The sequence below is a fragment of the Anarrhichthys ocellatus genome, unplaced genomic scaffold (genome assembly GCF_004355925.1).
Source record: "Anarrhichthys ocellatus isolate YVR2014 unplaced genomic scaffold, GSC_Weel_1.0 scaffold26, whole genome shotgun sequence".
Taxonomy (NCBI): Eukaryota; Metazoa; Chordata; class Actinopteri; order Perciformes; family Anarhichadidae; genus Anarrhichthys; species Anarrhichthys ocellatus.
The window spans coordinates 1,533,071-1,542,741 of NW_022280056.1; the positions used below are offsets into that span (position 1 = coordinate 1,533,071).

Sequence of the window (9,671 nt, forward strand, 5' to 3'; positions counted from 1 at the left end):
TGCAAAAAAATAAGAAATCAGGAAGGGGGCAAACACTTTTTCACACACCTGTATATGTATATGTATATTTAAACACACACACACACACACTAAATACTCCATTTTTTCAGCTCTAGTGATAACCAATCTGACAAAAACATTTTATTGATCTGGTTGATGATGTAGCCAGATAATGCAGAAGTGTCGTCTCCTCTGTTAACTCTCCAGACCTCTGGAGCGAGGGTGGCGCAAAGCCAAAGAAGGAACACCAGGACCACCAAAGGTGCCCTTGCGGCAGGAGGTGGTGAGCGTTACCGGGCAGCGGCGTGGCCAGCGCATCGTTGTACCTGTCAAGAAGCTTTTTGCCCGAGAGAAGAGGCCTTATGGATTGGGCATGGTAGGGAAGCTCACAAACCGCACATACCGCAAGCGCATTGACAGCTACGTCAAGAGGCAGATAGAGGACATGGATGACCACAGGTACTGCACCTCTTCATAGATCTGACTAATAGCGTTTTCCCTCTGCTGCTCTCAGTGAATGACAATGATGGATAATGAGAGCTGCTGTTTTTTCTTTTTTTTTTTTTTTTTTTAAATGCATACGCTCTATCTCCTCTAGGCCTTTTTTTACATATTGGATCACCGTTGTCCATTTGCTCATCACTATCTTGGCTGTATGCATCTATGGTATTGCACCAGTGGGCTTTTCCCAGCATGAGACAGTTGATTCTGTGAGTAACGGCACATTTTCACAATATTTTCATCTCATTATGACTCCTTTCATATTGATTGTACTCTTTGTGATTTGTATGTCTTCTGACATAGGTTTTAAGAAACAAAGGTGTGTATGAAAATGTCAAGTTTGTACAGCAGGAGAACTTTTGGATTGGGCCGGGGTCGGTGAGCACTCTTCTCTTGATAGAAGAATACAAGCAATAATCATGTGTAAATGTCTTTAAATATATACTATATTTTAGATGTTTTTTTTCCCTTTTACTATGCATTGTTAGGAAGCTCTTATCCACCTGGGGGCCAAATTCTCTCCATGCATGCGGCAGGACAAACAGGTGCATGGTCTTATCAGGGAAAAGAGAGCTATCGAACGCAACTCTGCCTGCTGTGTGCGTAACGATCGCTCTGGCTGCGTCCAAACCTCAGAGGAGGAGTGCTCGGTCTGTAAACAAGCCCAGTTCTTATTTGTGTTCCTCGACCTTTATAATTTCACCAGAGACAAACACGGTGGGAAGTTCTAACCCCTTCTTTTGTGGCTTTATTTCTAGAGTACTCTAGCTGTGTGGGTAAAGTGGCCGAGGCATTCCAGCACTCCCCAGTTACGTGGTAAAGACAGACAATATGGCTCTGTGTGTCATCAGGATCCCAGGTAAGATACACTAGTAGTTCTTTCATCGCACATTATAAATGAACCGATACTGGCTGGTAAATATAATGTGTGTTTCTTGCTCTACAGGATATGTCTCGAGCCTGCCTCAGTGTCACCTCATGAATGGCCTGATGACATCAGCAAGTGGCCAGTAAGTGCAGTAAAACTGTGTCTGAAAAGTTAAAGCTGATCACTCACATATGACCTGACCTTGATGAAATGGTTGGGGGAATTAATTATATTTACTCTTTTAAGTCTTCTTTCATAATCATAGAATATCTCTGCATTATCCTCTCAACAAAACACAAGTTTAGGGCTTGTAAGAAGTAAAAATGTGATACATCTTTTCATTTTGATGAATCTTGGAAGGATATTACATTTTGGCACTGATGAAGATTTAATACTTAAAATAATAATGACAATACTGCTTTGGCTTTTAGATTTGTACCAGGTACAACACAGGGAACCACACCAACCTGCCTCATATAGACTGTACCATAACAGGCCGACCATGCTGCATTGGAACCAAAGGGAGGTGAGGAGAGCTGATGTACCTATGATGAACATTTAACCTGGACATAATTAAAAAACATGACTAGTTCACTAATTTATTAATTGCTGCTACTTTTCTTGGAGGTGTGAAATCACATCCCGGGAATATTGTGACTTCATGAACGGCTACTTTCACGAGGAGGCTACTCTCTGCTCTCAAGTAAGCAACTTCCTCCTTATTATACACAAATGAGACATTTTACTTTTTCATGGGGAGAAGGTATTTAATGGAAACTATTTTGCTCGGCGGAGAGCCGCTGAAATACGGCTGCTAAGCTTGCTGCCTCCGCGACCTGGCCCCGGATAAGATGATGGATGGAGGGAGGGAGCTATTTAGTGCAAAAAGTGCAAAACTTAATTTGAGCTGCACCTGTTGCTAATTTAATCTGGTGTACTATTTTGTATACTTCCTGAATACCAGTCCAAGCCGATCTTCATTTGCATGTTATTTGTGATCTTTGATTGTCACATTAAAAGTATATGTATAACTGTGGGCCATTACCTAATATGCTGTGCTATGTCTTTCTTCAGGTGCACTGCATGGACGATGTGTGTGGACTGTTGCCTTTCCTCAACCCTGAGATCCCAGATCAGTTTTACAGGCTCTGGCTCTCACTTTTCCTGCATGCTGGGTGAGTCAGAAGCTGTCAACAAGTAGTTTTGCTTATTCTAAGATTTGGCTGCAAATGAAATAAACAAAAAAGGATATGGGATGTATTTTATTTGGCTATTGTTGAATAAGTTCAACATTTTTATTTAAATGTTTTTTTTGGTGCAAGTATTTCAGCTTCAAATATGAATCGTAATAAAAAGAAAACCCCTATGTATGTATGTAACCCATATGTACTTTCTACCCAATAGTATAAATAAAATAAAATCTTGCTAACTAGATGTGCAATTTTGCGAATAATGCCAGCCTATCAGCTATTATGTATCAGTCAAAACAAGGTACTGAAAGTCAACTTTGTCTCAGCCTGGTATACTAGATCAGTGTTTTCAAGGACTGTATATGTTGTGCATATACAAGAAAATTGGCTCCAGCTGTCAGTAGCTCTCCTCTGTGTATTCATACTCGCATTACAACAAAACAAAGGATTAGAAAGATTGTCTTAATAAAGATACTTAGGTGAAGAATCGTATTTCTTAAGAAATATCTTATTTATTCACTTGTAGCGGGGGTTGCTCTCATGTTAAATACATGCAGATGAATTAATTGCACTTATGCACTGTGCATTTCAGACTGACAGCACTACTTTAGTGTAGTTCAGACTTCTCAGTCAGTCAGCACAAAGAGCTGACCTCACTGTTAAGAAGAGCAGTGCTTCATCCTCATGCTGTCTGTTATCTGTCTCCTGGGTAATTAAACAAAGTGCCCGCGCTACACGAACTCATTAAGCTTCAATGAGATAGAAACTGATTTTGTTGATGGTCAAAGTCATCGGTCTGCTGAGTGGTTTGCGTCGTCTGCACAGAGTAATTATCTTCTCAACACGTGCATCTTTTCTCACACACACACACACACACACACACACACACACACACACACACACACATCACATTGGATACACATGAGCACATTGTCCATTTCCGTCCTCCCAGGATCCTTCACTGCCTGGTGTCGGTGGCTTTCCAGATGACCATCCTGAGGGACCTGGAGAAGCTGGCGGGCTGGCTGCGAATCTCAATCATATACATTCTCAGTGGCATCACTGGCAACTTAGCTTCAGCCATCTTTTTGCCCTATAGAGCAGAGGTGATCAACACTTTAACACCCACAAAATATCAGTGCAGGAACATCACAGTCGTATTATGTGTCAGAGATTTCCCATTTAGGAGCTCATCAGGTTTACTAAGAACATCATATTATGCTTTTAAATCACATTATAAATGTTTGTGACCATGTTTTTGTAGGCTTACGCCCCCTCTCTGCTCTCTTTGTGTCCCAGGTGGGCCCAGCCGGCTCTCAGTTTGGGATCCTGGCCTGCCTGTTCGTGGAGTTGTTTCAGAGCTGGCAGATCCTTGCCCAGCCCTGGAGGGCCTTTACCAAGCTGCTGTGTGTGGTGCTCTTCCTCTTTGCCTTTGGGCTGTTGCCATGGATCGACAATTTCGCCCACATTTGTGGCTTCATCTCTGGCTTCTTCCTGTCCTTTGCCATCTTACCCTACATCAGTTTCGGCCGCATGGACTTGTACCGCAAACGCTGTCAGATCATTGTTTTCCTGCTGGTGTTTGTCGGGCTCTTTTCGGGCCTTGTGGTGCTCTTCTATGTCTACCCAATCAAGTGTGAATGGTGCGAGTTGCTAACCTGCATTCCCTTCACGGACAAATTCTGCGAGAAGTACGACCTCAACGCTCACCTCCACTGAAGTGTGAGCATAACAGGAAGGCATCAGGTCAAAAGATGTGGACTAACAGATGATTTCAGCCAGTCTGCCTCCACTCTGCCCCTGTGTGACTGGGGGACTGTCCCCTTCTCTATAAACAATGACAATATACTTGTGTTTTTTTACTCTGTTAGTATGAATACCTATGCCACTCATCTTAAACACTTCCTTTAATCACCTCCCTGTTCACCGGCAGTCATTATCACTCCTTCACTGTCCAGTGAAACAAAGGTATGGCACTTCTGAACCTCATCAATATTGCCAGCTGCCCTTTACATGTGCAGCAGGAATCATAGAAGCCAGTGCTGGTACAGAGAGACATTCGCACTCCAGACATAGGTTTTATTATTCAGGCAACCTCATAAAGAAGCAGGGACAAAAATCAAATATTGATACCGTTGGTGCCTTGTTGATAAATGTACCAACTACTGCCATATTTTTGTTACATTATACTGAGCACTCGAATGTTTTCTTTCATTTGTTTATTGCTTCTCAAGAAGTGATGATTGTTTTGAACATGGTAGTGTTTTAGCTACCTGTCTACTCACATGTAACTGAAAAGAACAGTAAAAAAAATCTACAAATGAAAAAGGTCTGTGTCTTCCTCTCAATTACCAGAAAATGTCTGTTGAAGATTGTTTTATAGTTTATTCAAATTAAGCAACAAAGAACCAGCAAATATATGCAACAAATATTTCATTGACAATCCAAGCGTTTTTAGTGGCTGCATGATCAGTATGTGCGTCCTCAAGTTACTAACTTTTACAGTAATGACACTGAATTCATCACACCTTTTGTGAGTATTTACATCACATCTCTAGTGTTCACTATTGCCAAAAATTGACAATTAATTGCTTCGATTACATTACAAAGTGAATTGTAAATGATTTGATGAATTAAAAATAAACTGACAATAAATAAATGAAGAAGCAACATTAAGCTCACAAAGCCACGATGCAAATGGTGACAGAGGGAACATCATTTGATATCTGATAAGTCAAATTAACTATAAAGCCACTGGTTCCTCTTTTTGCATGAATCCACACTGGTCCCCTCTGTCCTCACACAGTCTTTAGGATACTGTGAGATGCTGACATTAGGAGCTCCAGTAAGACCTTTCTGCCAATACTGAACCCAGTTCTCTGGTGCATACTGGCTCTGTGCCTCTATCTGTCCATCTGTTGGCTGTTATATTAATCTTATCTGCCCTCAGTCCATGTTAGAGGTGAGTTTGTGGATTAGTCCCCATGGACTAGCAACTGCTGTTCCTTCGTGCATACGCCTGCCAACCGAACATGTACTCCATCTCTTGGAATTCCATGTGGGATACGGAGATGGCTGATGGTCCTTTCTCCTTGAAGCCGGCCTTCAAGTAGAAGGGCACCAGAAAGTCCTCGCAAATCAGCAGAGCTCGGCGGAGGCCTGGCACACAGCGCAGGTACTGCAAGTAGCGCCACAAGAGGATGGAACCCTTGCCTTGCTGGCGACAGTGACGGTGCACTGACAGCACATGGATGTGCACAGTGGGGGTGTCTGGGACATGCTGAGTCATTGCCTCCTGGAAAAAAAGAGTACATAGAGGCAATAATTAAGTCAAAGCTCCAATGAGACAAAATTCACATGCACCAGAGCAAGTTTGTCAAAGTCAGTAATTTGCATAGAAAAGCCAGGCCTGTCACATTGTATTCTTTACAAATCTTTCTAAGTGTTTTTATACCTGCGAGAGCCTCTCCTTGTCCCAGCCAGAGCTGATGATAAAAGCTACCAGCTGTCCTTCTTCAAACCAACCCAGTGAAAGCTCAGAGCACTGACCCAGGAAGTTAAGCACTTCATCCAGGGTAAGTGGACACTCTCCAGACACAGAGACGAATGCTGGGGGATGAATGAAATGGGTTTTCTTTTAAGTTAAAACTGGCACTAAGATGATATTGAACACTTCAAAAAGATGATACATTTATACCTTCCCCAATGACAGAATGGAAAATCCAGTATATTCCCTTTATCAAATACATACAGAAAGTCAGTCTTAGTTCTTACTGGATGATACATAGTGTCATAACAAATTAGTTATATGGTGTGCAGAAACTTGACTTACCTTCTCTCTCAATCTCAAACACACTGATGGCGTCCTGTGGCGTGAGGTTCCTGAACTCGCTGGCGGGGAGTGTGTGTCGTCTCTGTCGCAGAGGGTTGACCACTCTGACAGGAGTCTTCAGAAAGAAGGACTTGAGGAACGGTGAGCCACTGACCTGTTGTGTCATGATGCCTCAATAATTCAAGACAGGGGGTTATTGATTATTGTTATCTGTTTTTTTTCTCTTTCAGCCTTTTGCAATATAGGTTTTATACTGATGCCATAAATGGTCTAGTCACAGTAAACAAAACCTTTCTAACAAACTCTGTTTGTCCTACAGCTCTGACTGTAATGTAACTCACTTCAGGCAAGCCGACCTTCGTGTCTCTCCAGCTCTCTCCTCTTCCTTCTCTCTGATCTCGGACTGTAAAGTGGACGCCTCAAAGTAGGATAGATTTCTATGCACGTGGCTCTAAATCCCCTGCTTTTAAATCAGACATTATGTTCATGGGGTATTTCTTTTGTAACTTAACCTCAGCTAAAGATGTTGACATCAATCATTTGTATGCTACATTTCCCACACATTAATTAAGATGTCTGTAGAATTTTCAGATATTGACTGTGTGATCACCTTCATCAGGAAAAGAAAAGCTGTTGTTGAGATACGATGACAGATTAGGAGTAGTTTTTACTTAGCACATCTACTGTATATTGGCACATGCACTAACTGTAAATTCAGGTATGTGTTTTTCTGGGTGGGGCTGAGTGAGATGTTGTGAGACTGGATGTGGTGATACGCATGTTTTTTCGGAGATCAAGGGGCATGTGGGCTACTGAGTGAGGGTGGAGATTTGTGTGGATTGCTGTTGGGATGATTTCATGCCTCAAAGAGGTTTAGCACGAGCTAATTACATGAGAGAGCCCTTGCTTTGACTGGCGAGGTAAACCTGTTTAGACAGACTTGTTTGATTGTCAGCACACTATAATAGACAAGTCCTTTGAATTCAGTATAAAGTAATGGTTTTATGGAAAGACGGTCCTGAAGCTCTTTAACATTAAATCTCAGCTAAATATTTTATTTATTGTTTTTTATGGTTGTGCAAGTGTCTAATAGTTTAAAACAGCATTCTTGGTTGATTTCAATTTCAGAAAAGCTTCCCTTTCTCAAACAAATGCAAATAATGAAAGTAAACAGTTGATTGAAGTGGTCTAGCTTATTCTCTGCAGAAAAACAGGCTTCATGCCACAATAACCCGGTTTGAGGCTTAGCCCTAATATTGTTTAACGTAACCTTAGGAGATGAAACCAAAATAGAATTGTTTTAAGGATTATTGTTTCAACCCACTGCTTCCTTTTGGCCTTCACTACAGTGCTGAATGGGAAATCTCCCACCATCCCACGTCATCTGGATAGCTGCCATTCACAAATGTGAAACCATCTCTGCCCATGAGATCATCAGATGTTAGAGGCAAGCATGTACACAGTTGTCCAGAGATTAAATCACCTTTTCTAAACTGTAACTCTGTCAATCTGTGTGGCCTGTGAGGGGAGGGGCAGTCTGAACTAATTCCTCACGGCCTCTTAAAACAGCCAGTTATATCCAAGTGAATGACACGGTTGAGTTTTCAGAATCCCAGAAACATGTTTCAGTTTTTCAGACAAGCTAATAAATTGAAAAGAGTTTAGGAAAGGAGACAAGACTTTGGCTCTCGCACTGAAAATGTTATATGTATACAGTATAGCCTCACCCACTGACCCTCTCTAGCATAAAGTGTGAGATACCATAATCTCATTTATGTATACAAATACACTTGCACACACATTTCTTTCACTGTATTATGTTTTTACAAGCAAGCTTGAGGCCACAGTGTAACTTAAAACTCTTAAAATGTTACACTGGTGTACACCTGTTGGTCCAGCTGAGCAGAGAGCAACAGTTAACCAATACTGCAGAAGAATGTTATGCTTGAAATCTGAAACACCTAGAACTCATCCTTAAAGGAACAGTCACAAAACAGCAGGTTATTGTAAGCATGCTTCAGCATTAGCTCAAAATAAACCATATGTAGTAGTTTCGAGACGAGACCTAAATCTATACAATGGGAAAGACATTTTTTTAAATAAATAAATAGCGTTGATCTATGAATAACACTATCTCCAGTAATTGAGTGAAAAATAACTTCAATTGAACAATAACTTTAATTTTCTCACTTTATAAAAGTGGAATGGCCTGATACGGTCCTTAGCAAAACATTGAAATGAAACATCAATGAGTAGCACTCCTGGGACATAGTATACTATGACTTTTTATGATACTTTTATGGCATACTATGTATTTTTCATTGCATTATTTTCATTTTTTTTATGGCATACGATACTTTTGGGAAAAGTTCTATATTTACTTTAATTATTTTTCTTCAAATTAGAATCTGTTACAATATCCAATGCCATGATGATTTGGTGAAACATTGTGTACATTAAACACCGTGTACATTACTTTGTCCTAAGTTTGAACCCGGGGCCCTAATGTAAAATCATAGGGTCATAGCTCAGAAGTTGCTCTGGGATTAATAATGCTTACTGTTAAATAATATTATTCACTTTATCCATGACCAGTCAAATTAATACTTTGGAAAACGTAATGAGGAGATGTAGTTGTAATATGAGCTAAATGTTGATAAATGTGCCTGTCTGTTAAATGGATGGATTTTTACAAGGTAATTTAAAAGTATTGTCAAGGAGCACACTGTAAGGGAAGACTGGGGTATGCAAGATCCTATACAAATCCAAGCATATAAGATTATTCAACTTTCTTTTAACAAATAGCACAGACAGATTTTTAGTGAACTCAATAATCACCCTCCCTTGCATTCTGACGACGACTACAATAGAGTCTAAATGAATGCTGTTATTAAGTGTATATTATGTGCATGTTCAGGGAAGATATTTATTCACACACATTAATACTACACAGATTTATCATTTTATATCTAAAACAAAATTCAAAATCAAAGCTATCCCAGCCGTCTGTTGACCTGTGTTTTGAGCTGTGTAAGGTGGAAACCTGGCACAGATGAGTCCTCTCTCAGGATAAGCAGCGCCCTCTACTGGCAAAGCACTAAGCAAAACTGCCCTGTGGGTTTTTGTCAAACTGCAGTTGAGCAAATAACACATGGACCATGGACTGCTGTAAAAACCATCAAACACGGATCTCAATTAATCTTCCACCTGAAAAGCTTTGGACACCTGTGAGTTTCTGATTAACATATGATTTCTGTTGGGTCTTGTCTGTCAAAAAAGT

At 40.6% G+C, this 9,671-nt stretch overlaps 2 protein-coding genes across 5 annotated transcripts in view; one reads left to right on the forward strand and one right to left on the reverse strand.

Moving 5' to 3' along the window:
- Positions 1 to 4,880, forward strand: part of rhbdf1a (rhomboid 5 homolog 1a (Drosophila)) — a 26,907-nt gene extending 22,027 nt beyond the window's left edge. For all 4 annotated transcript variants that reach the window (XM_031862048.1, XM_031862049.1, XM_031862051.1 and 1 more), the window contains 11 exons: positions 208 to 459; positions 599 to 710; positions 805 to 879; positions 990 to 1,151; positions 1,260 to 1,360; positions 1,448 to 1,511; positions 1,801 to 1,895; positions 1,997 to 2,072; positions 2,444 to 2,544; positions 3,512 to 3,665; positions 3,859 to 4,880. In XM_031862048.1, the coding sequence (XP_031717908.1) occupies positions 208 to 459; positions 599 to 710; positions 805 to 879; positions 990 to 1,151; positions 1,260 to 1,360; positions 1,448 to 1,511; positions 1,801 to 1,895; positions 1,997 to 2,072; positions 2,444 to 2,544; positions 3,512 to 3,665; positions 3,859 to 4,278 (1,612 nt within the window). In that variant the 3' untranslated portion in view covers positions 4,279 to 4,880. The remainder of the gene's footprint in view (positions 1 to 207; positions 460 to 598; positions 711 to 804; positions 880 to 989; positions 1,152 to 1,259; positions 1,361 to 1,447; positions 1,512 to 1,800; positions 1,896 to 1,996; positions 2,073 to 2,443; positions 2,545 to 3,511; positions 3,666 to 3,858) is intronic.
- Positions 4,881 to 5,548: 668 nt separating this feature from the next.
- On the reverse strand, positions 5,549 to 6,557 carry aanat2 (arylalkylamine N-acetyltransferase 2). Its single transcript, XM_031862052.1, has 3 exons — positions 6,392 to 6,557; positions 6,014 to 6,168; positions 5,549 to 5,854 (listed from the first exon to the last, which is right to left on the reverse strand). The coding sequence occupies exons 1-3, from the start codon at positions 6,555 to 6,557 to the stop codon at positions 5,549 to 5,551; spliced, it is 627 nt and encodes a 208-aa protein (XP_031717912.1).
- Between the last annotated feature and the right edge of the window lie 3,114 nt (positions 6,558 to 9,671).

Bases quoted from the DNA above. Each gene is read 5' to 3' on its own strand.
- aanat2 (XM_031862052.1), bottom strand. From the start codon at position 6,557: ATGACACAACAGGTCAGTGGCTCACCGTTCCTCAAGTCCTTCTTTCTG. The intron at 6,169-6,391 runs GTAAGTCAAGTT...TTCATCCCCCAG, and splicing joins GTTTGAGATTGAGAGAGAAG to CATTCGTCTCTGTGTCTGGA. The intron at 5,855-6,013 runs GTATAAAAACAC...CTTTTTTTCCAG, and splicing joins ACAAGGAGAGGCTCTCGCAG to GAGGCAATGACTCAGCATGT.